The sequence below is a fragment of the Seriola dumerili genome, unplaced genomic scaffold (assembly GCF_002260705.1).
Source record: "Seriola dumerili isolate Sdu_G_001 unplaced genomic scaffold, Sdu_1.0 BDQW01002293.1, whole genome shotgun sequence".
Classification (NCBI taxonomy): Eukaryota; Metazoa; Chordata; class Actinopteri; order Carangiformes; family Carangidae; genus Seriola; species Seriola dumerili.
Genome location: NW_019176548.1, coordinates 398,782 through 425,722, shown reverse-complemented (window position 1 = coordinate 425,722; position 26,941 = coordinate 398,782). Strand labels below are relative to the sequence as shown.

General features: G+C 39.0%; 1 protein-coding gene across 1 annotated transcript in view; it reads right to left on the bottom strand.

Annotated features, from left to right (window-relative positions):
* LOC111239344 (endothelial cell-selective adhesion molecule-like) overlaps positions 1-26,941 on the bottom strand; it is a 52,723-nt gene that overhangs the window by 1,962 nt on the left and 23,820 nt on the right. The window contains exons 2-6 of the mRNA XM_022769207.1: positions 6,890-7,035; positions 5,549-5,750; positions 4,979-5,134; positions 2,970-3,014; positions 106-228 (exon numbers count right to left, since the gene is read on the bottom strand). Coding sequence (XP_022624928.1) covers positions 106-228; positions 2,970-3,014; positions 4,979-5,134; positions 5,549-5,750; positions 6,890-7,035 — 672 coding nt within the window. The remainder of the gene's footprint in view (positions 1-105; positions 229-2,969; positions 3,015-4,978; positions 5,135-5,548; positions 5,751-6,889; positions 7,036-26,941) is intronic.

Here is a 26,941-nt window from a genome sequence, read left to right as displayed (position 1 = left end):
AGTATTTACACTCAATGAGAGTCACGGCTGAGTTATCTAAACACACACTGCTGAATACACTCGTGTGTTGGCAGAGTAAAAATAGAGTTTTGAGCGTGTACGCACAGGTGATAACCTCCAGGTTAATGGAGCAGCTGTCGGAGCCGGCGGTGTTGCTGGCTCGGCAGACGTACTTCCCCGACATGCTTTTAGTGAGGTTGCTCAGCCTGAGGGTGCCGTGTCTCTCATCTGCAAGACAACCACACAGTTACACACTCTGTACAATCATATATTTATGGGATGTGTAAGTGGGCTCCTTGGAACTAGCCAAGGAAACTACATAAGTTGACATTAAAGAACTAAACCTCAAAACTACACGTGAGGGAACTAATAACTAACACAAATTCACTGTACATAAGATAATCCTGCAATAGACTGTATGTACATAAAAATACCTTTCAGATAAAATAAAGCAATTCCAGTTAATTTAGTTTGTAATTTTAGAGGCATGATTTCCTTTGTTTACACAGATATCATTATGCATTGTGTATCACGATACTACTATTGTGTGCAACAAATCATAGCAGTGTTGCATCATTAGTAAATGATTCTAACCCTTGATGCAAAATTTAATCCACTATTGGCCCATTTCCAGTGCCTACTGTATATAGCCTGGCACTGGTGCAGTGCCACAGCAGACAGCTCTGCAGATGATTCTGCTGTTGGTCAGCAATTTTTGTTTTAATATTTTCATGACACAGCAGTAAGTGTGTGTGTATGTGTGCCTGTCTTTCACAACTGGATATTTCCATTCAACACAATCTGTTCTTGGCACATCTGGCTTTAAAATGCTGTGTTGTTGCAAACACAGGCTGAAGAAAAATAAACAAGCTTTATGTGGGACTTATCACAACAAATCCTCTCAAATCCAATCTTAGACGTCACATTGCAGCATGTCTTCATCTGATGTGTTTTTGCTTTCGTGGGGACGTAAGGAAATGAGTGTGGGTGTGTGTCTGTTTTGTGGAATCAACATCGTGAAGTGTTGTTCAGATGGGTGGGTGTGTCACACTCTGCACCGCATAAATCCCCACAGAGAGAAAAGTAATGCAACTGAGGGACTCATCCAAATCATCCCTGATGAAAAGCCAAGGTTCGCATTGCGCCAGCGAGCAACATATTAATGCAAGAGACCAGAAAATCCGTAACAATCATTGTATCACAGCTGTCTTCATCCCAAAGTTTGGGAGAGTGAAGGGTGGCCTGAGATTTGTTTTGTGTGCACCATCTGCTGCTGCACCATCAGGAGCGAGGTTAATGTAAGTAGGTGCACACAAACCACAGACAACAACAAAACTACAGTAAATCTGTTTTAGTTATTAAACTAAAACAAGTGGAACTGAACGAAAAATTCAGAAACTGTCTTGTAACCTGCTGTTGACATGAATTATCTGTCCATGTGAGTACATGTGAACACACAAGAAGTAAGAGTAGCTAGTATTTATTAACAGCTTGAATATTTTATTGTTAACCTTTGACCAGATATTAAAATCATGTCTCTGATATCAAACGAAAGCAGCTTCCAAATAAAACCATAGCAGACAAGTGCGACATGCACCTGTCCCTCTCCGATTATTTAATCCCTGGTCTTGAAAACCAGCTGTGAAGAACCAGACCCAATTGTGACAGATTAGCAGAACATCAGCTGACTCTGAGCTTGGAGCAGGTTCAAGCCCGCACAGTGATCACATTCCAGCGGCGGCAGAGCTGGAGGGGATCTGACATTACAGTAGGTGCTGCTTCATATCAAGACTGGAGCATTACTCATATTACGCTGCCATCACTGCAAGGTCAATGAGCAGCATTTGTTAAAGCCCTGACACATGACATATGATTAATGGAAATCAGCAGCTTTTCTATATGGAGCTCATGGTATAGTCTGCTACCTCACATGACAGTCTTCAAAATGAATGTAAAAAAAAAAAAAAAAACCCACACACATTCTTGTGTCAAGAACATGTTGTACCAGTTACTGTAATTTAATCATTAATATTAATTTCCATATTGCAGGACTAATGAAGAATAAAAAACTACATTTCTACTAAAATCTGCATTCTGGTTAATGCAACTGGGTATTAAAGAAAACAAGTGAAACAGGACACGTCAGTCTACTCATTCACTGTTCTGTTTAGGTATTCATTCATTTCCTCCATTTACATGCTGTTGATTGTAAACTAATGTTGACACCAAAATAGATGCCTTCAAATTACTCGTTTTGTCCGAAACATAAGGAGACGCTTATTCTAATTAAAAATCAACTAATCATTTCAGCCCTTTGGGAAATAAATAAATAGTGATGATGTGTTTTGGTTGAAAAACACAAATGGGCCTTGAAGACTTAGAACATACAGGCTTACTGTGAGGCTACACATAGCACAAATAGAAAAAGATGAATGAATGCAATAGGACGACAGCTAAATCTAACACAACACACTTGTTATAAAGATTTAAAGGACAAATTCAACCCCACTCTCACACAAATATTAATATATGCAAGAAAAACATCACAAAATAAAACAGCTGTTCATTACTCCATATCATTATAGTAAAGATAAAATACCACCTGCTATTCCTAGAGTCATAGAGTTTAACATGCTCGTTTTTTTTTATGATTTAGTCTATGAATGTGAAAGGAGAAAGTGAATCTTTAAGGTTGAATGGGATTATCCTCTGGCTTGACACCTATGCTAAGCTCCCCTCTGCCTTTTTTTTTAACAGTAGATTGTAATCATTTCTGAGCCACAATCCTATAATCATATACGTATAAATTGGGTAGATTTTTTTGCCTTTAAAACTTTTCTACAGCTTATGTCAGTGGTTGGAGAAGTTGACTCCCGAAACCGTGACTCCTCAGGAGGTCACAGTTTGCAGGTGAGGGTGAGATGGAGTTGGGAAAATAAGTGGAAAATGTATGAGTGAAAAACCCTTACCCATGAACCCAAGCACAAGCATGGGGTGGGGGCAGGCTCTCCATTCTGTTTTTGTTTTTTTTTGGCAGAAAGAAAGATGGGAGAGAAACGGTGAGCATGAATGAGAGGTAGGGAAGGAGGGGTATAGACTGATGGGGAGAGGGTGGAAGAGTGAGATGCGCCGCACTCTCAGTCCCAAATCCAACTTATGCCTCTTAGAGGGGTTGATAAAGTAATGACATGGGGCTTATTAGATTAGGCACCAAGGTCAACAGGAAATGAGGAGTGCCGAGAGAGGATCAGAAGAGGGAGAAAACAGAAAGAGAGAGAGATTGCTGAAAGAGATAAGCACTGATGGCAGAGTAAAGTTCATGTGTCACAGAGAAAGCAAACATCAGGGCAGATAAAAACATGAGCACAGGGTTTGAATTCGGGTGTCAATGGCATGTAAGAGAGCACGGACACATACAAAACCCCAGGTCAATGCACAATCAGAGGGAGTAGTTTTCATTTTATGAGTCTGAGGACTTTTCTGCTCTAAAGAGATGGAGGCCAGAGATCAAAGCAGTTAAGTCAATACTCAATCAATCAGCCTAAGTCCTGTTGTTCAGAAACAGATGGTGTTTCCCCTGCAGCATCATCTGGAAACAAACATCTATAAAATAATGCAACAATAGAAGCATATGCACAACTCTTTTTCTTTATTGCATGGGGCAGCACAGTGAGAGGAGTATGCTGTGTGCGTCAATCTGTAAAGAGGATTTCATGCTACATGTTATGGCTTGATGGAGGATCTTCTTCTGAGGTGCATTTGGAACATCTATTAGCAAAGTAAAGCCCGAAGGCTGCATCTGGGACTTATGATGACGTACGTGACCTCAGGACATGAGCTCAGCTCCATCTGCATGTAAGGTGTTAGGATCAGCAGCAAGGGGCACAACATTTACACCTAGACATAAACAGGCTTTAAAGATAATTTCTCTACTACTATTGCTTATTGTCTTGCAATATGTAATATATATACACACATATACATATATATATATATACACACAGTATATATATATATATACAGTATATATATATACACACACACACATGTATATATATATATATATATTACATATTGTAAAATAATATCACGTGGTGCCTGCATGTGATCTGGTTTCAGGAGTGGTGGGAGTAAAATCACCATAACTCACCCAAAATAAGTAAAGACGTAAAAAAACAACTAATAACTAATTCTGCAAAATTTGTTTTCAATCTAGAAATGAAATTGCTTAAAGTGCCATTATAACAGTAGATAAAACAACAACAAAGAAAAGATATGCCGTATAACTTTTCATTGTTAATGCACTAACCCTACTTGAAATCATGTTTCTATAATTTAAGATATATTTTGGGAAAACATCAAACAAAAATATAGATTCCATTATTATTATTATTTTTGAATCTGAGAAGCATATAGAGGAGGTAAAAGTACTTTTCCCAGCATTTCTACAGTCTCTCAGGTTGCATACAACCCCAAAAACCTACACCTATAAGATAAGGGAACCTGTGTGGAACCTGAGAGGCAAAAACCCAGGGCAAAAAATATGGAAACGACTTTCTACACCACTGCTTGCTGTGCCTCAGTTGCTGCTAGCCAATCAACATTTTTATCAACTCCTCTTTTCTCTTACCTGGATTCTGACCCCTGGACAGTCAGAGTACAAGACGCAGAGAATTTTTTTTAGTGAGTAAATAAAAATTGAAACTGGAAAAATCGGGGGTGCACGTTTCCCTAATCTCCAGTGGAAACAACTTCCTTGGTTCTTGTGTACAGTATGATACCTGTTTCTGGGAAATGAATGTGAATCATATCTCCTAAGAGAAACATATTCCCTTTTACTCCACAGAACATACTGTTATACTATCATTTTTTTGCAGGGGCTATTTTCTTAATAAAAAATACTAAGACAATGTGTTTTTTGATGAACTGACCATTCAAGTATAAGAGTTACATCCTCATGTGCTCAGAGAATACTCACTCTGCATTGGTGAGAAGAAGACCTCAGACATGGGTGCAGCCTTGGTCCATTTGTACTGAGGGACTGGTTTTCCATGACTGGACTTACAGCTCAGAGTCACGTTGCCCTTCATCACAGGGTTTCCTGTCATGGTGCATACTGGGGGAGAGGGAGGGACTGGGGAGACAGACAGACAGAGACTGAGTATTATTAAGTTAAAACACATGTAAGATAAGAATACAGGATCAATGACCCCTTATTGAACTTGTACGTTAGTTTTAATCCACTGCCAGCGACATGGAGATTTCTCAGGCCAGTAGCCATATTGCAAAAAAGTTCCATCTGCTGCTGGAGGATGACATAATGACCTCAGAGTCCAGTGAATCCCTAAACAACAGATGAGTTTTATTTGTGCAGTGCTTACTTACATAAATATATGATTTTTAACTGACTGGTCCAATCCAAAAATCCTTCAAAATATGTTCAGCATTTACTCTGCCTGGATGTTCCAAATCCAAGGAAACGTGTGAGCTGCAGACTGTTCTGATTAAATCCGACCTTTGAAATACCCCTGACGCTGTGGCGCTTTACCTTTGACATTAAGGTGCACCTCTCCAGTAAGGCCAGTCTCTCCAGGGATGATGACGTTGCAGATGTAGCGTCCAGAGTCAGACTCCTGGGTGTTGTTGATATAGATGGAGAGGTTGGCTGAGGGCATGGCCACGCTGAAGCCCACTCTTTTGGTGTATTCACGCTGGCCGTGCCCAACCTCACCTGAGCTAAAGTTTATCACCTGCACAGAGAAAACATGTTCATGAAAACACTTTATGCTTGTATAGTTAACTGCACTGCCAATTAGTAATAATTAAGGTCAATACTTCTGTACTGGCAAAATCCTTGTTAGAAAATACAACAAATCTCGAAATGAAGGCATTACTTCATTCAAAAAAATATATATATATTTCTAACTTTATTTGCGGGCAAATTAGGATATGCAGATTAACAATATAACAGAAATCAGTGTCTTTCATAAAGATTATTCTGACATGTACAGATGGTGGATGTTGAATTTGAGGCTGATTTTCTATTTGAGATAAGCTCACAGCCATCAGACACTGACAGTGTTTAGATTATATTAATCATGCAAAGACCCTACACACTCTGACACACACACACACACACACACACACACACACACACACTCTGACACACACACACACACACACACACTCTGACACACACACACACACAGTGTATGTGCAGATATGCACAGTGTTACCCAGCGGTTCGTGACCCATATAGAAGGTGCAATAAAAAGTGGAGATAAAATGTCATTAGTGGCATCCTTTCATTAACACTCATCCATCCTTCCTTCCGCTGTATATCAGACATCAGCAGTGGTGTTGGCAATAATCCTAATCTCTACAGATCATCTTTTTTTCACCTTACATGTCACTAGATGGGTTTCTCAGGATAGAACAGTGTCATGCAATACAAAAAAAACCCTTTTCCTCTCACGTTACACTCAGAAATGAGAAAGGCCTACAACATAAAAAAAGACTTTCCTGGAAGTAATTTTCATTCGGTTTTCTATTTTTTGTATCTGCATTGTCACTATCAAGTTATCTACCCATCTATAAAATGGCAGAAAACGTTGAAAAATGCTGATCAGTTCCCTGAAGCCCCCGTTGATGTCTTCACATTGCTAGAGAAACAACTTAAAACAAATTAACTGTCAAAATAGTTGCCTGTTCAATGTTCTAGCTCTAATATTTTGGTTTGTAGATGTAACACTTGCAACACAGCAGCACGTGGATCAGCAAACACACTGTACTTTATTTGAATCCCTTTAAAGAGGCTCTCCTTCCTCTACTCCACTAGAGGTCAGAGCAGGGTTATCTATGTAACAGATTTATGTGTTGACCCTCTCACCTGTGTGGACTTATTTCCCATGAAGTTCCAAACCACAGAGTTTCTGGAAATGTCTGAGCTGGGGCTGTACCAGGCATGTAACACCACCATCTGGCCTTTCACCGCCTCCATCTCTCCTCTGGGGATCTCCACCTTCTGGGTGTCACCTGGAACAGCAACACAGACCGGGATGGAAACAGTTAATTACATCTGAAATGTAGCAGAGACACAGCTGTTTTCATTGTCATTATGATTTTGGGTGAGCCAATTCAATTTCAGTATTTACCCCGTATTATGATATGGTTTTATCAATAAAAGGGTTGTTTGTGTTATATGATATTTATAGTTTGTTTTACCTCATTTCACTGTAGCCCCCATGTTGGACAGAATCTGTGTACTTTGTAGGGCTACACCTATTTATTTTTATTATTTATTAATCCACTTTATATTATATTCTTGATTAAAATGGTTTTAAAAAAAAATGATGTAGAACAGAGCAAGGTTTCTCACATTGGAAAAGCTGACATAAAGTGGTGTCTTTTCTGGTATTTGTTTTGCTCGGATATTAATTTATTTATCATTTGATTGCTTCAGCTCTTTAATTGTGTTTTTAACTTCTTGTCTTTTTTTGTTTTGTGAATCTTTGGAAAAAGTGTTTAATTACTATGTTCTATATAAACAGGTTTTATAAATTTAATCATAATGAGTCTTTTAAAAATAAGCTGACTGGAAGAACTGCTCAGGATGAAGCAGTATGAAAAGTGAAAAACCCAGGAACATGTGCGAAAGTTGTGCAATGTGAAAAGTTTCGTAAATGTGACATCAGCTAAACTGATCTGTTAACTCCTTGATAATCACCAAGGACCATTCAGTCTCAAACACGTTGAGACTTCCCCTTGACATCTTGACAAGTGTGTGCTCTCATTTTTCCTTCTTCTCATCCAGGTACTGACTCTAACATCCAAATGTATCACATCATATGGGAGCAGGAGAAAACCGAAAGACTAAAAGCAGACAAGCAGAGACTGTGCTTTAATTATGGTTAAGTTGAATAACACAGAAAAAAAAACCCATCTCTGCTGCATTTAAATTAGATGAAGAATCACACTATAAAGTGCACTTGAGCTACAAACCATGCATCTCCAAAATGTCTCCAAATGTCTAAAGTTTTAAATAGTTCATTTCGCTGGAGAAGAAGTAGACAAGACTTTTCTTAGCTCATAAAGGAACATGTAACCCTTCTATTTATGAGAAACATAAAAAAAAATAAAAATAAAAAAAAAAATAAAACATCACCAAATTGTTAAATACATGGTTTTCACTGGACAGCAATGATGTACAGATCTCATTAACATGCAGCACTGTATCTAATAAGTCTTAAATGATGCCTTTATATTGGGAGTCACCATTCAATGTTCCTGTATTCCTTTTCCATGTGAATGTCCAGGCAAATAAGAGCAAAGCCCAAAACGTACAGCAGGCATATCTAATTTTTCTAAGTGCATCTAAGAAAAAGCTTAACTTAAGAAAAGCAAAAAGCAAATACGCTGCGAGGATTATCTGAATAACGTCAATTTCAAATCACTCAGTTCCAGCACTTCGATAACATGAAGATAGACTCATGAAACAAATGTTCAGGAAATACAAAGCAACTGTGGCGCCCTGTCCCCTCATTTCCTGTCATTGCTCTACTGTTGACTTACTAACAAAAAAAGCCCAAAAGTGTGTATAAAGGAAAGCTTAAATACATATTCATGCAGAAAACAAGCAACAGAAAGTTGTTAAAAGAGAAGGAACAGTGATCATGATGATGATGTGAAGAAAGCATGGTCATAGGAACCAATGACAAAGACAGGGATGATAAAAAAAAGAAGAGAGGAGGAGGATGTCCAACTCACATGGTGCCCAGTCACCTGAACCGGACAGCTGAAGCTGGATCAACTGATCCCAGCAGCCGGTCTCTGTCTGTGTCTCCAGTTTGAAAATTCGTTAAAAAAAAAAAAAAAAAAATTTAAAAGAAAAAAAAAAAAAAAAAAAAAAAAAAAAAAAAAATAAATTATATAATATATATGTATATATATATATATATATATATATATTCTTGCGACTAAATCCTTTGACAACAGAAAACACTGAATCTGTGAAAAATATCCCTCATACACTCAACTGGATAAACAGGGTAGATAGTTGGATAGCGAGGAATACAGAGAGAGAGGGAGAGAGGGAGAGGGAGAGGGAGAGAGAGACAGAGAGAGAGAGAGGGAGTGTGATGATCCATAGACAGGCCGCTGAGATCTCCACATCTGTTCAGCCAGACACGCCTTCCTTCTTTTCCAGACTGAAAGCATGTAGAGGCAAGAGAATTAGGCAATTGGTGGTGGTGGTGGTGGGGTGGGCAGTGGGGTGTACAGATGAACAGAAGGAAAATGTATATGTGTGTGTGCATGTGAGAGAAAGAGGGAGGGGGAGAGGGAGAGAGAGAGAGTGAGAGAGAGAGAGAGAGAGAGATTGTGTGTGTGAACGAGGCAGAATGCACAAGAAGAAAAGACAGAAGTTGTTTTTGACTTGTGGTTTTGCTGCAGTGACTCGGTGTTTTCTTATTCCTCCTGGGACAATGTGACCCCGCTCCTGTAATTTCTGAATCTCTGAATCTGGTAAGTCCTGCTGACTAATCCCTAAACAATCCCGGGCTCAATCCTCTCACCTCACGTGAGCAAAAGAGCTCAGCTGGACATGGATATGATGTAACACATGGTCACTTCTCCCACCAAAGCTGCTGTGACTGCCAACATCATCATTATCATCGCTGAAACAGCATTCATATTCTCTAAATTACGATTAGCAGATCGCTTTGCTTTACATTTAATCATTCATGTCATGCGATCTCTGCTGAGCCTGTTTGTGGATACCACATGTTGTGAGTTCGAAATGAGGCACCCAACACGTCAGAAAAAGATGTACTTAGGAACATTTAGTGCCACAAAATTAAATATAAAATTATAATCATGATGTTTTTACAAAATTATAGACACTGAATGATAAACTTGAGAGTTTTCTTTCAAGTACAGTCAAATGAGTCTTCCCTCCAACAAATTTGCTCTACACTCAGACCCAAAAAGGATGTGATGTTAAGATTCCAGGTTCAGGTTCAGGTTCAGGTTCAGGTTCAGGTTACTTTATTTGTGCCCGTAGGTAAATTTGGTTTGCAGTAAAAAGAGTGTAGAGTGATCAGAAACTGGGAACAGTATATTAGTTTTTTTAAAAGCTGGTGGTACAACACTAGAATATTGACTTCTCCCTTTCCAAACACAGTCCATCACTGTTTACACTGACCGAACGTACAAATTCACAGTGAAGTTCAACAAAGGTGGATTCTGGCCTCTAAGGAGATCACACTGAAACAGAAAAAAAAAAATCTTGAATTGGTCAGTTGCTAACATCCTCATGATGACAGTTAACTTACTTATTATTAGTAGGTGTAATGTTTTCTATGTTAACCATATTAGGCTAGCATGTTAGCACACACTGACATTTACTAATAAGCAGTGAGCACAAATTAGGCCTGAGGCTGGTGGTAATGTTTTCAGGTTTGCAGGTGTTTAGTCATTAACCAATGTATTGGACAAATCAAAATGTGGACATGATGGCTTCATCGTGGTGCTAAAGGAGAGGTCAAGGGCTCGTTAAAGTCATTAGGAATCATTGTGTAAGAAACATGAATGTCTGTACAAAGTTTCAGGGCAATACATCCGAGAGTTGATGAGACTTTTCATTCTGGACTAAAGTTGTGGACTGACTGATTGAGATTACTATCCACGGAGCCGCGCTGCTAGCACAGCTAAAAACCTACTGATGGGACATCTACCCACAGCACAGTCCATGAAAGGGCTTTTATCGTCAACACATGAGAAGATGTCAAAACCCGGACGTATATTTTGACACATTAATGCAAAAAATCTTCCTCTATCTAATCATAAAGCATGTGTTCGTCCTATCCATCTTTTGCTCATGTCACTGGTGTTGAGCAGTAAAGCCATCCATTGGACATGCATGCATGAGATTAAAATCTTTATCATCATCATCATCAACCCTGCAGCTGTCATCATATCGGCCTGTTTTTGATTCATAATGTACAGCAGCCCAGAGTACAGAGGAATTGTCTTTTTTCCCCCTAGATTTGAAACATAGTTTTTCCCTCAGAAATCCTGTTAGTGCTCAAATTTCATTTTCACCAGCTATTGTCTTTGCTGTGGCGGCATCCAATGAGCCGATGCGTATGTGCCATAACAATTATGCAACAATGTTGGAAAAGGTCTTGTCTGGAATGTTATTGTGCCTACATCGGCAATGAATGCCTGGAATCTCTTGCCTTGCATAATGCTATAAACTGCTATGCATTTTGATTAATATACATTGTGTACCAGGGACAACACAATCAGAAAGGATCAGGTTTTCTGTAGGTTGATGAGACTACGCTGCTTCTCGATGTGAATGAGTACCAGCTGTAGGGAGCATGCAGTGATGGGTGCAGACAGTAATTCTGAATGATATACAGATATTCCATGAAGTAGGATAATGCCCTGTGGTCTCCTTACTGCAGACTATTCTTGTGCTTCTTTGAGCAGGTTTATCCTCAGAACTGTGTCATTCAATTGTTTATTAAATGAAGGAAAATCTTCACTAATCCGTGGCCGTCTCCATCTGGGATGTGTGTGTTTGTATGGCTGCAGACACAGACAGATAGAGACAGTTCAAGATGTGGATATTGTGTATGAAGTCAAATCCATCACAAGAGGGAAATATCTGGAAAAGCTGCCAATAAAGGGGATGCAGATATGATACTATGTAGTCTCACTAAACTCTGTCCTAATTATATTTTGCCAAAGGCTATCACTCAGCCAAGCCACGCTTTATAGCAGCTAATTGGATTCTTCTCTTTAGAATAAATAATGTTTTTTGTTTTCCTGCAGGGCATCCTGGCTATGAGGTACTGGCAGCGCCTCAGCTACAACAACGGCAATTAAGACGGCAGGGACGCTGGACTCGCAAACCTGCACAGAATAATCAAAGAAAAGTCAACCCTGTCATGCATGTCTGCGCTGGGGCACAATTAAGAGATCAATTGCACATCTGCTGTAGTGTCTCAACTCGTCCATAGGGGGCAGCACATTCATATGATAAAAACAGATCATCTGATTATGAGATAAAACCACAGTGGAAATCATCGTATCACCAGAACAGATAAATCTCTAAATATTAAACTCATCAAACGAACTGACTGGAAACTGAAGCAACACAGTTTGTGCAGATGAGATTTTGGAAACCAGGATGAGCAGGTGGGTCTAAAAATAAACAAATAGGTGTCTCATTTATTACTGAAATACATGTAATTTGCATGTCTAACAAGGCATCTCAACCTAATTCTGCTATGTGTTGAGATCAATTGAAGGATAAAAGTCAGTCCCTCTCTCGAAGCCCTGGGGGAGCCGTGTCGGCCTTTGTGAAGATAAACTGATCCTCTTTAACCAGCCCCACTCTATCTCCCCGAGTAATCTCTGCTTCCACCCATGTCTTCCTCTCATGTGAGTCCCTCTCTCCAGCTAAAGCTTTAGCTGACGCTCTCTATTTACACCTCTCCCGCCCTTTTTCCAATCGATACAACAGAGCTGGGTGTGCTATCTAAAAAATGAACTGATCATCTGAAGCAAGTGAAAGCAGCAGCAAAGGTTAAATGTCTTAACAATTTCTAAAATGCTATACTGGCTGTAAAAGTCAAACATTTTCTGTCCACAACTTGGAACTCGCAGAAAATGGTTCATATTTATAATACCTCATCATACTTTAACATTTACTTCAGACCATATGTCATTTTTAGTCACTTGTCATCTCAAGAAATATGTCACATTCTATGACCTTTAGTCTTCACTAACAGGTATATCTTTAAATTCACAAGCTACATGAGTGAAAGGCAGAGGCAACTTGTTACCATATTAGAGCAGCAACTGATGCTTGTTTTCCTCACGAATGCAGATGAATCTGTTGACTATTTTTTAATTTAAAGTACAGGTCATTTCATCAATAAAATAAAAAAAGAAAATAGTGAAAAATGAGGTCAGATGAGGTGACCTCATCAAAGCTTGTTTTTTGTGATCAAAACTTTTGTAAATAGTCAAATGTTATTAATCTGCAACATTTAAAAAATGTTATTGTTTGATAAATAAATTCTATATAAATTGCAAGAGATTTGCTGATTTTTTTTTTTTTTTTTTTTTAATTACTTGCTAATCACCACTTAGTTTTTTTATATTTTCCATTTCAAAGTTTTTAGAGTTGCTAAAGTGATAATGAAGCTCTTTCAAGTACAACTTGATTGACAAAAAAGTAAAAAAGAACAAGTGCTCACAGCCATGCTAGCGGCTTTGTGAGACTGAGCTACATGCTAACATCAGCAAGCTAAATGCTCACAATGACAATATTAAGATGATGTGATGTCACATCCGAGTCACCATTATAACCAGTTTCCCTCCTATAAATAGCATTCGCATCAACATCCAAGTCATAATTGCGACTGGGAGAGTAGAATGTTTCTTAAAATTCTAACATATCCGACTTGTGCTAAAAACTATGACTACAGCCGAAGTCTGCTGTCAATGATAATTAAACACTGAAATTTAATAGATGCTACACTGACTAAGCACAGTATTTCCAACCTTCTCACGTCCACCTCTGCAGTCTTGAGTTGTCCCATGACATGAAAACCTTTAAGTGCTAAACATGGGAATCTTCTCCATCCTTACCTTCCCTCACACATGTGAACACGGCATAAGCAGCTGTAACGTTTACCATGTTCACCATCTTAGTTTAGCGTGGTAGTATGCAAACATTTGCTAAATAGCACTGAACACAAAGAACAGCTGAGGCTGATGAGAATGACATTGGTTTTTCAGGTATTTAGTCATTAAGAAAAGTATTGGGACAAACACAATTTTCGTCTTATTTATGGCACTAGATGAAAAGTCGGGGGAACAGAGTTATTACAGTTCCTACAGATCGCAATTTCACTGCAATGCGTCCAATAGTAAACAAGACATTTCACACCAAAAAACAACCTCATGGTGGCACAAGAGGAAAAATCATGATCACCAAAGTCAGTAGGATTGATCCTCTGGCGGCCATGAATGCAATCTATGCAACATTTCGTAACGATTCATCTCATGGTTGTTGAGATATTTCAGTCTGAACCAAAGCAGTGCACCGACCGACTAACACTACCATACTGCTTAACAGAGATGGCCAATAATCATCCCTGTTAAATATGGTAAAACCTTATCTTATAACTGATGCTACACAAGGGGTGAGAAATATCGAAATCTTCTGTCTTTCTTTAATGATGCATGTCATTTTATGCTGCGTTACATTTGTCATGATATATTCAAATATATTCAATTTTCTGGAAACGTATTTGAGAAATAATTCAATTGTCAGTTTTTTATAAATATCTGGCAGCTGACAAATTTCTATTATCCCACAGAATGTATACTGATATCGTCCCTACACTACATTATTAATGGAAGCGGGAGATCACAGTTTACCGCTCAGGCAAACTGTGGATGAAACTGTGCCTGTCTGAGCTGGGATCTGTGTCAAAGCAGTAACAAAGTCTTCAAATGACCCCATAAACGCTTAGCCATGCAAGAACAGACAATACAATAAATTATTTAAGCACCAGGAGCCATATTACAGAAACTTCCTCGCTTGCAGAGCCCATCTTAACTTAAGATACAAACTTTCTGTGATATGGCTCCAGATTTCCTTTCCTTATTATAATCTTTCATTACTCTGGCTGGTTAAGAAATCTAGATCACCTTGAGTTTTACTTTTATTAGGCAATTTAAGAAGTGAAAAACCGACTGCAAACTGTTTTCCCAGATTTGCTGATGTCAAACGAGGACAAACATGATATTGTGACTGAGCCAGAGAAAACGGGGTTATTCTCTGACTTTTTGACAGGGAGGAATGTAGGACAACAAAATAGCCTTGTTGGTGTAAAACTGCACATTGGAATGACCCTACAGGCTTCAAACAGATGGTGCTTCAATAATAAATATTTGGAGAAGGCTCCTTTAAATTGGATTACATTAGTGTAATCTCTGCAGCTATTTTAAACCATTTTGAGTGTGCTATCTCATCACAGTAGCTTTAATCCCTCTTAACTTTTGATTGTGTTTAAATTGATTCTCCTCGCACACATGACTCCAAACTCCCACAACCTCCCTCTGGTTCTCACTGAAAACGAACTCCTTTTTACTCTCACATGCACAAACGTGCACACATGAAGTCATGCAGACAAGAAAAAAAAAGAAAAAAAAAAACATGCATACACACAACACAACTGAATACGGCCCTAAATATTATTTGTCTTTACAGGATCAACTTGAGGTCACAGCAGATGTAGCAGTCCACTCATGGCGGAAAAGTGGCAGCTTAAATCAGAAGTGGAAGGATTTAAACCAGCTGATTTACAAACTAAATTTAGTGTCCAAGACATTAACATTAACAAGAACTTGAAGTGAACACAAAAAGCTTATCACTTATTTTGAAGGGCTTATAAAAGCTATTGAACCGATTGAGTTTTCTAAAACAACACAAAAGCATCCATAAAAGCCAGATCCTCACCAACAAAATGATGCAAGTCTACTTCACATGGGTTCTAGGTGGCAGCCCCTAATTCACATTTTGAAAGTCTAACATATCTGATATGTTATTTAAAGCCCGTCTTAAAAATATTCACACGCTCATATATCCACCAAAACTGATTTTGCTTGCTGTAAATCACCCCTCCTGGACATTGAGAGACCCCTTCCTAAGTGATGGGGGGAAATCCAGAGTCCTCATTTTGTGCAAAAATTAATTTATTAAAAGTTTATTTGAAGATAATATAAGGGTTCAGCAGTCTGAGTTAGACAAATCAAATCAGTCTCTTATGAAATTACATTAGTTTCAGTTCAAAAATAGAGCTCTTGGTTGCCAGTAAAAACAGGAGGAATGATTAGAACAAGCCAAACGTGTGTCGTTGAACACACGAGCACCTGTCTATTTATTTAGCACAGACCTTTTAAGCCACATTAATTAATTCTTGGCCACTTGGGGACAGCACAACAAGTTGTAAACATAAAATCGATGTATTACTTCCTTATAAAGTAGATAAGGCGAACACATCAGTAAACAGCTGTATATCTAGACATCCAGCAGACACTGAGCAACGTTAGCATTCACCTTGAGTTGTGTGTCTGGCCGTGTGGTTAATGCAAGTCCAATATTTAGCTCTTTTTAGCTTTATTTTGCTCTCCATACTTTCACAGCCACATGCTCCGCTCTGTTCAGACCATCCGCTAGTCCCCAACTGTCTGTCTGGCATTTCCAGCTTCCTTCTGATACAACTGATCATCGAATGTGAACCAGAACAGTTCAGTTGCGGGCCGTAAAACTAAAGGAACAAGACGAAACTCGGCATGCAAAGCTGAGGGGAACTTCAGTGGTCTGTGGGTTCATCGTAAAACGACCCCTCTCATAAACAACTGGTCATGTGATCCGTTGATATAAAAATAATGATCATAGCTCCTGTTAGACTTGTTCTGCAATAGTCAAGACTGGTGTGGACAAAAAGGAACCTACTGACTCTTCATTTCCTTTCTGCAGCCACATCCTTCACCGAGCCATTGTCTCTGCTGCTGCACACACACAGGTGAAAGGATGAGGCTTGGGTAAGACAAAGTGTCACATGATGATTTTTTTTTTTTTTTTTTGAGGCCCAAACAATTTTTATCAAGAAGCTACCTTGTAATTTCTCATTACAGAAACTATTTATAACCTTTTATTCAGGAACATTAAATCATCAGAGGCACGATTATCACAACCTGATAGTCATCTTTTTAGAACCAACACAACACAAAGTGCCTGCTTTGTTCTTCACATTTATTCATTGCATAATCGTGTGTATGTGTCTTGTGCACTTTCCCTCTTGTCTACAAGACCTCACTACACAGTTCAGCGACCTTTTGAACCTTTTCACACGCTTGCCGTTTGTCCTCCGACTCTCCTTACTACATTTATTTTACTTGCGTGATTATGCACTTGCTGCCACAGAGGCATGCATGCTTGTGTGTTTATGCTGAATGCCTTTCATGTCTTCTTATAGCTCTGACATCCAACACTTTTAACCACAATGCACAACACGAGACAGACAAACGGGAAACAGAGAAACAGGTTTCTACAGTCAGCGAGGGAAGGAGGGAGCAGTGGGCTGCAGCTTTGATCACATGCAAATACCATGCACACAGGGGATATAGGTGTTTATGTATGAAAACAAAGACTTCTATTGTAGACCAACTTTGGTTAAATATGCAAGTTGGTGAAAAGGTTTATATCAGTTTGTGAGTGGGTATTGTTGTTTGAGCTGTATAAATATTGAAAACCAAAGAGGTCTGCGTCAACAGTCCATATAGTAGCTGATGTCTTCTTGTGGTTGTGGTGTGTCGGTCAGTCTGACTCATAGTAGTGGATGCCAGTCGCCTTTTCATCCCAGCTGTCCATCACAAGTCCCACAGTAGCCCTTTCAGAACCCCCCCCCCCCCCTCCAGCCACCTCTTGGGTCCTAGTGGCAGGGAATGAAAGACAAACTGAGAGCTTAAATGGGTCTGCAATGTTACACCACAACAAGGCCCACAACCACCCTGCCACCCCTCACACCGTCTCGGGTCTTTGAAGAAGATATTTATAAACCATTAGTGTGGCAGCAGGGCGAGGGTTGGCTGTTTTATCTCCCAGATCTGTCATGGGCTACCATGCACGAGGCGAGCTGTGCTGACAGAGTGACAGAGTGAGGGCTGTTAGGGCCACTGCTACACAAGTCCAGGGTCGAACGTTGGCGGCTAAGGCCCCCTGACTGCCTCGCCACTTCACTGCCTGTGGGACATGGGGAGGGTTTAATGCACTGAGACTGTAATTAAGAAGTTGGGTGATCTGATTTCAGACTTCATTCAACTGAGCTCACATCAGAGAGGAATTATAAGATGAGGCTAATAATCTGTATACAGCATCAGATACTCAAATGCCTCCCAAGTTCATCACGAGAGAGGTGTATGGTGAGGATGTGGATCCATCTGGAGAGTGAACTTTTTTTTTTTTTTTTTTTTTTTAAGCGGTACCCTGGAGTAAGTGTTTATAAGTGTCCGCTTACAGTCTGTTTTTAAATGAATAGTTTTTGGAAACATTTATTCTCTGTATGTTAAATGTGAGTCTACAGCCAGCAGCCAGTAAGTTTAGCTCAAAGCCTGGAAACAGCCGTCCTGACTCTGCCAACATCATAGCCCAAGTGATACAGGCCTTTTGAGGCCAATATCAAAAATAATATTTGGAAGTTTTAAATGTCTGATAGTAAACACATACTGGCCAATAGTGGTAGTAATTTGTTAATGTATGATGAATGATTCCGACCCCTTAGATTTGTTGTTTTTAAAAAAATAAAAAAAATAAAAAAAAATTCAACCAAGATACAGACTAAGTTGGACATTTTACAGCTCTTGGACAAACTGTAATAGAGACAGTTTCTAAATGACCTCAAAACTAATTTTGCATTTCTGTACAGCAATTTCTTGATACTTATTGATTGAGATATACATCAATACTGATTTATCAGCCTGGCCGATTTATTGGTGCAAGTTCAAAGGCAAACCAAAGTGTTAAAATGACAAATCACTTTTTTACGATGGGTTATATACTGCACTATTTCTTGGTTGAGTACAGTCTTGGCTGGTTGCCTGCCAACTGCTCAGAGCCAAGAAACTCTCCAAATGAGATATAACGTTTTAAATAGTGAGTTTTAGAGATGCCCTGTTGGCGGATTTTGTTGGCTTTGGACAGAGTCTGACTAGCTGTTTCCCCCTCTCTCCATTCTTGACTTCAGCTTTCACCAGGCACTCGAAGGTTGAATCTTGTGCCCCCGTATAAAATCAAGGCACTGTGAGAATCATCCGTTTCCACAGTCAGAGGTATTCCCAAAGCCCAGGTATAGATTTTATAGTGAAGTAAAATCCAATCCATCGAACTTATTTTCAGGTCACTAATCGATATGATTCAGCAGACTTCTTTTGATGAATTGAACCATTTATTTTGAGGAAAAAGCACTTTGAATTTTACTGCTTTTTCAAAATGTACCATGAATGTTAACAATTTAAACCTGGAATTACACTTTAGGGCAACACAAACAAGGTGCAAAAAGTTGTGACATATTATTGTCTTACAAAGTTTATATAGTGAACTTGTTAGCAAATTGTTGGCTACAGTTATGAAGAAACATTATCATTCCTTCGGAGTCCATACGATCAATTAATTCTAATATTCACTCTCTTTTAGCCCTGCTTTTCTATTCAATTCAAATTTATTTATAGAGCACATTTAAAAAACAGCAAACAGCTGGCCAAAGTGCTCTACAAGACCAAGAAAAATATACAATCATCACAGAAAATCAAACATAGAGCCCCTGCATCCAGCCTCATCGGGGGGGGGGGGGGGGACTGCCACTCAGCTCAGCTGCTGGACTCGCCCGGCAGACCGGCACAGAGCCAGCACGCATGGAGAGAAGGGTGGCTGCAGAGGCCAAGACTAACTGTGAAACCAGGGAGGATGACCGGGTACAGCGAGACTGGAGGACCATAGATGGGAAATATGCTTAGCCTGGGTAACTGCTATGGAAATGAAGCTTTCAAGCAGCTGATCTGTTTTTTGGAGCTCCGACTTGCTTGTGCTGGAGTTTACAGTCCGCACACACAGCCATCAATCCAGGGTACCGCTTAAAAAACAAAAGACACTAGTGAGCTAGTTTCGTTACGACCATCCAACAATCACATCACTGATCTTATTTTCTGTGTTGCAGAGCTATTGTATAACTCACAAAACGCAATTAATTATTCACTTAAAATAAGGTAAAAGTAATCCCACGATTGCTGAGAGTGGCCTTCCCAGACGTGTGCACCTGCGCTTAATCCTTAACAACTAAAATCTACATCTGATTATTAAAATCCTTTATCCAGTTAAAAGATATGGTTAAAACGACCAAGATCTAAAAGTGTATCATAGATATACAGGATTAAGATGGATAGAAATTGGATAGAAAGTCAAATCATGTCAGAGCCTCTGACAGGGAGACAATATCGCCCGACTGGTCTTCACCAACTCCTGAGGGAAACATCTGGCTGCTAAATCTGCAGAAATATTTGGCTTTCTGTTTTGGCAAAACTTAAAAACATGTTACACAGGTGTAACACAAATACTGTTTATCTTATAAATTTAAATTGAGAGCAGATTCTTTAAGATTTTATTATAATCAGTCTTTTTTGAATTTACTACAACCTAGGAGGACAGATTTAAACAGCAGTGAAGCACATGTTCACCTCACCTTACATCTCAACCTCTATCTTTACCTTAAGCACAGAAATTAGGTGATTAATAATTAACATCACCTGCTGCACAAGCCATTACATAGGCTAAATCAATATTTCAAAAAAAATCCTAATTATAGCATGCCATTTTAACATGAATGTATAATTCAATGCACATATCCAATAGAGCAGGAGCAGGTATGGTTAAAGAGGGAATAAAAGTCTATTATTTGGTGAAAAGGTAAGACTACTAAGGCTAGTAAGACTAGCCTTGTAAAACATACTACCTCTGTAAAGTTAGAAATGCTGTGGTCAAGGTGAGTATTTAAATCTTTAAAGAGACAGACATGCAGTGGAGCTGAGCTCAGGTGGTTGTAGTGATGGTAGTACCCTCTGACCCTTTTCCCCACTGTACATTATATCGAACAGGCTGTTATACACAGACCCCTTCATGCATGCCCTCACATGTCCACCTACAGTACAGCTGAGGGGCCTGACCAAAGGTGAGAGTGACAACTTGCAGCCTATAGAGACCACAGGAAATAACTTGCCCCATCATGTCTCCCGCCTGAGTCCCGACTGCTGCTCTGCTCTCCTGTTCAGTGCACACATTAAAGGGTCAGTTCATCCAAATCTCAAACTTTAGGCTATCTATCTATCTATCTATCTTCCTACCTACGTATCTATTATGATATGGGATTTTATTACTCTGGAGAGAGAAATATCTATTCTACCAGGAAATGTGCATTTACACATACTGTGCAGCACCTTTGCAAGTGATGTCTCATTGTGTTGCAGCAAAAGTTGAGACAGGTTCAACTGTTTTGTCAGACGACCTTGAGTGTCTGGCGTCTACATTTGGAAACCTTGGCAGCGATGGGTACTTTTAGAAAAAGTCCCAATTGCTCTGAATGATCCACAGACTTCTGTGGCTGGTTATCATTGTTCCCAAATATAACTACTGAAAGGAAGGTCTGTGAATTATCCAGAGTAACTTTCACAGATGAATTTTCAATTCAATTTTCAAAGTTTGTAATTTGGGTGGAAATGACCCTATAACAGTTGCCTTACTTTGTCCCTATTAGACTCACATTAAGCACGCGCTGCTGGTTACCTACTTCAGGACAACAACCTGTAGCTAAAATTGCTTCTGTACTGTTACATAATGAAAAGAGGTGACATGAAGAGATTATTTTTGAAGAGGCCCATCTCTTTCTGAAATGTTTAGGCTGGGTGGTGTTCCCTCTGTGGAAGAGCAGCCAATGGTACACCCCAAAAAATCCGCAAATGAGGGTATTACAAATAAATTTATCCTTACAGTGTTTTCCTGTTAATAACATTAGAACCACATGACCTGCTGCTGTCAAGTCTGTGTATCTACAAAAACATAAAAGATGTTATATGGTCAACATATCTAAACTCACATAAATTTGTATTTCTTTGAACCACAACACAGGAGACAATGTTACGCTGCACATAAAACCAGTGGCTCAGTCCATCAGCCCTGCAGAGTGGAGAAACAGTTCTTACTGTCCAGCACAGTTACAGCCAGCAGTGTTCATGTGTGACATTTTACTGCTGAGTAAAATGGCTTGTAGTCATCTGTTTGGCACACTTGCAAATCACAGGCGTGATTAATGTGGCGCAGTGATTTGTACAGGTAATTTCGCTCTTGCTTTACTTCCTCACTGTGCATTACTGTGTTAATGTGACACACTTTATTGATCCCTGTAGGGAAATTTTCTTTTCACAGCAAGGTCTAAGTGCAGGGTCAGTAACAGGAGAGCGGCCCTGCAGCTGGTAAAGATTCAGTGTCGTGTTGAAGGATGTTTGCTGTCACAGGGGCTTAAACTCGTGGCCTGTGGTTGAAGGGCGGTCACCAGACTCAACATGCTGCCAAATGCTGCCTGCTGTTACAATATCAGCATTATTTCAATAGAACTAAAAGCAGATGTGCGGTGCAGTAATTTTGCTGGATTTATGCAAAAGTAAACATACCTGCCATGAAATACACAACATACTGATTTACAGAAATCTGAACCACTTTTATTTAAAAATTAATATAATTAATATTTTACACAACCTGGGTTATTGTCATATATTTGGCCATCATTGCCTTCAGCTATTATACCGCTTTCTGCACCAAACTCATTGTGGTGATCTGGTGAGACAGCACCATCAGTAAAAACACCAGTAAAAGTGCAGTAAAAAGTAAATGTCAAAGTAAAAATAGGTCAGTCAAATCTCCAACAGGACGAGGACGATAAGCTGTTGTAAACAAACCCCAACTTGTACCACACTCATATCAAAGACAAAACAAATTATTAGATTTTACACTGACTCCTGGTTGAGTTTTGATCTTTCAAGCTAAAGATTAGGTTTTGGTTTCACTTCAGATCAGGGTTTTCCTGCATTGCCATTTAGATGTTATGACACACATTAGGCCTTTTCTTTCCCCTACCTTTACTCCTAATCTTCAGTAGCTAGGTGCAACAGTAACAGGAGCAAAGCACAGGCAAACTGAGAGGTCAAGGGGGTTATGATGATGATGATTGACTTTGCATACTTGATGATGTAATCCAGTGTTTTTTATTGACTCTAGAGCTGAAATAATCATTTGATTAATTGCCTATCTAATGACAGAAAACCATTTTGGCAATTGATCGCTTTTTTCAGTGATGATCTGTTGGATTTTTTTTGTCTTGTGTGAATTTCTGTATTTCTTGGGTTTGGACTTTTAACAAGACAAAACTAACAATTTGAAGATGACACCATGAGCTTTAGGAATTCCCTTTTTTTTCCATTACTTTCTGATATTCTGCTGACCAAATGATCAATCGATTAACTGAGAAAATCATCACCAGACTAATAGATAATGAAAATAATCATTAGTTGAAGCCCTGACACACAATAGCAAACATTCTGTTTGTTGGACTCTGTTGCTGATGTCATCAGGTTTTATTTTGCAACCACTGACAGACTCCCTGCAAAATAACAAATAGATTCGTGAACACAATAAAGAGAAACTGGTGCACCATGATGGATAACATCATTCTGCTGTTATACCTGCTGCCTTGCACATCACATTTCAAAGTAAATGAAATGAAATGGTTCCCAGTCTCTACACACAGTCAAAGAGAAAAAGAGATGCCACACAACAGAGAGACTAAGTCGATGCATGCTTGCATTCTACACACACAATTAAGAGCAGCAGTAATTTAAGAGAGGTGAGAGGACTGTAATCAACATGGATTATATCAGAGAGTAAAAGGATTCGATGGCTCCCACACCCTGACATGATAGATTAAGTGAGAGAGGCTTTTAAGGCCTCTCGAGGGTCTGCTTGTGGATGCATTATAAACTGTGCTTTTGTCAAAGTGCTCCCCTTCAGAGTTTGGATTAGATGGAGAACAGTTGCTCCCTTGAGACTGACCGTGTGGTGTCTCTGTGTAATGGTCGAAGACATATGAAAGAGATGTATTCTGGTGTTTGCGTAATCCTCTTGAGCCACTTTACTTTTCTCTTCTACAGTAAGTTGATAGATAAAAACCAGCTGGCTTAATGAGGGCAGATTAGCCAAGTGGTATTTACCCCAAGATGTGGACCAAAAAGAAATTAGTATATGCTTCAATCTAGGGCTGCAACCAATTATCAGTTTCATTATCAATTAAACTGATGATTATTTTCTTGATTAAAAGTTTTTAGGTCTTCATTATACTCTGGACATAACACAAAACTGGAAAGCCTCTTACACTACTACTACTACTACAATAAACTTACAAAGGATTACTGTTTATTTACATTTCACTGTTAGAGATAACAAATTTCACCGAAACCATGTTTTATTTTCAGAATCAAGGCAAATCAATTAGACCACATGCGTACACAGAATATATTAATACTGAAAACTAAGGATAAGAAGCTTCTGTCACTCTAAACCTGACTGAGTGGTCTTAATACAGGGACGCAGTGATGTTAACTAATAACTCAGCAGCTTTGTTTTTTTGCTTCATTAATGTCTGTAAACAACAGTACAACTGATCAAGAAAGCCGAGAGGCTCTAATATGATTTAGAAACAGGAAAGAAAGAAGTACTAGTTTATTCATAATGCTAAATAAGATAATTAAGGCTCCTCCTATATTGGGACAGTGGATACGTCCTTCCGCTATTCCCCACACCACTATGCAGTCAAGAAAAAGCTTCTGTATCAAAGCAGCTTTATAAAATAAAATAAAATAAAATAAAATAAAATAAAATAAAATAAAATAAAATAAAATAAAAAACCTATTGCATAATTGATTCAGAGTTTAAACTGGGAAGCTCAGTGATCACAGTATTTTCATGTTGTTGAATGTGGCTTATGCTCCACAATAGAGTGCCTTCTCTATATCTCTGGTTCTGTTAACGTCTTTGTAGACAGTTTGTAGCAAAAGGGTTAAGCTTTTAATTCTGCCACAGTTCAACAGAGCATTGATTAGTTTGGATGGATGGTGTTTGTTGTGGAGGAGGTGATTATAGATGGTGATGAACAGAGCATCTGGATGCAACAGAAAATAAAGAATTCAATGTTATTTTTATGCATCTTTCAATGTTATATGTGTGTTTGCGCTGTGAGGTGTTTCTGGATATGAATGTAGGTACCCTGAGTGTCTTCTGCTCTGGCAATTAAAGCCAGGCACACAGAGATCTTATAGACACATTTGTGCAGTGACTGAATGGCGCCTGTTGCCCCTTTAACCTGTGCAGCCTCACACCCACTCTCTGCTCTGAGACCCCTTTACCCAGTCATGTCATGTCTATCTGCAGCGGCCTCACAGATAAACGATCACTGTTTCTTAGGCCGGGTCACTAAGCTGCCTCTCTAATCTTATTATCAGCCCAAGCTGGCTTTAGCAGGGAGGGAGACGGGATAGACAAAAGTCGTACACAAGAAGACATCATAACATGACCACTGTCCTTTGACTCGGGAGACAATCGCATTATAGTAGAAAGACAAACCTGCTAGTGAGCATGGAGAGGCTGTGTCAGGACGAGAGGCTGGTAAATAAAGATTTTATTCACTGAGGCTATGCAGTACACAGATAATCTCCTTCTTCAAAAGACAAAGAAAAATGCATAGCGTTTAATATTACAATATTTTCCACTATAATACTGGATCATGTGTCTTATTTTTATTTTTTTACACAAAAGTGTGAAGAGCTTTTGTGTAAATGGTCAGAGCCTTTCAGATGATGCACTTCCACCAACTCCAACATTTAAACTGATATTCATATGAGACCATACAATCACTAATTTGGCATGTAAAAAAATGGATCCAATAATGTGTTGTTTATCGAGCCATTCAAAATAATTTGAAATTTATCCAGCTCATATCGTCTGTGATTCACATTTCAGGTGTTGCACAACGTGTAAAAATGCTGCCAACAACCCATTAATTCTAGACACAATAATGTCCTTCTGACCACAAACACTTTGGTGTTAAATTAGATGTGAGACATGCAGCAGCTTTCATTCTTGGGCTTCGTGTCGCGAAACACTAACTAGGTTAAAAATAAATAAATAAATAAATGAATGAATGGATGGATGAATGAATGCCTTCCTAACCTTTGTTTTAGAACCTTTTCAAAGAAAACTGTCTTCCTGGAAGCAGAGCAAGGTCCTGAGGGCACAAACCATTGTCCAGGCCTTCAGCTAAACCAATTAGGTCTAAGTGCTGCTGCTGTCCCCTCACCCCACCCAACCCAAGGAAGCATAAAGACACCTGTGACTGGGTAAACGTGTTCACATTTACTTTCCAAAAGAAAATATATACTTGGAGTGCAGAGCAAACATTACCGTGTCTCCCATTTTAAACAGAACTTCATTAGATTTGACTTGGATGATGGGGTGTGTTTATGCTTCGCAAGCATTTTTCCACTTGAACTGACCATCACTAATGAAACATATCCTACATGTTCTGTAATGATCTTTTCTTCTTTTTTGCTCATAGTAAGTGGGGTAATTATACAGTTGAAGAGACTAACTCAGGGTTGATGCAGGGTAATAATTACTTGGGCCTTGATGTTTAATGCCATCAGATATTAATAAAAAGATCGTGACGCTTAAAGTGACTATGAAATTGGATAGTGTAGTAAGTGCAGAAAAAATAGTATAATTACTGCTAAAAATACTGTTGGTCATGTCAGTGTTTCCTGTTTGTGACGTGAAAACATGGACTTTAAGGTTAAAGGGCAGAATGTCACCAATCACTGTCTGTTGTTCAAAATGAACAGACAGCAATGTTCGTCACCATTTCAACAACACTGATATATCTGTCATCATTAGCTTGTTGCTGCTGTACTGGTAACGGTGTATATGTTAACTGATGAGTTACAATAAAAAGCAGAACAGAAATGTGTTAATGTTAAAAAAATAATTACTATCAGTGGATATATGTTATCGGATTCTTTAGCAACAAATATCAATATCAGTATCAGCCTCAAAAATCCAGTATCAGTGGAGCTATAGTAACCACATACTTCTACGTTTGTTCTCAGAACAACTCAGACGTTGGTCACACAGGTATGCAAAACAACAGGAAACTTCATCTTAAATGCAATGCTTTCAGAGCTTCAATGATTGGTCAATTAACTG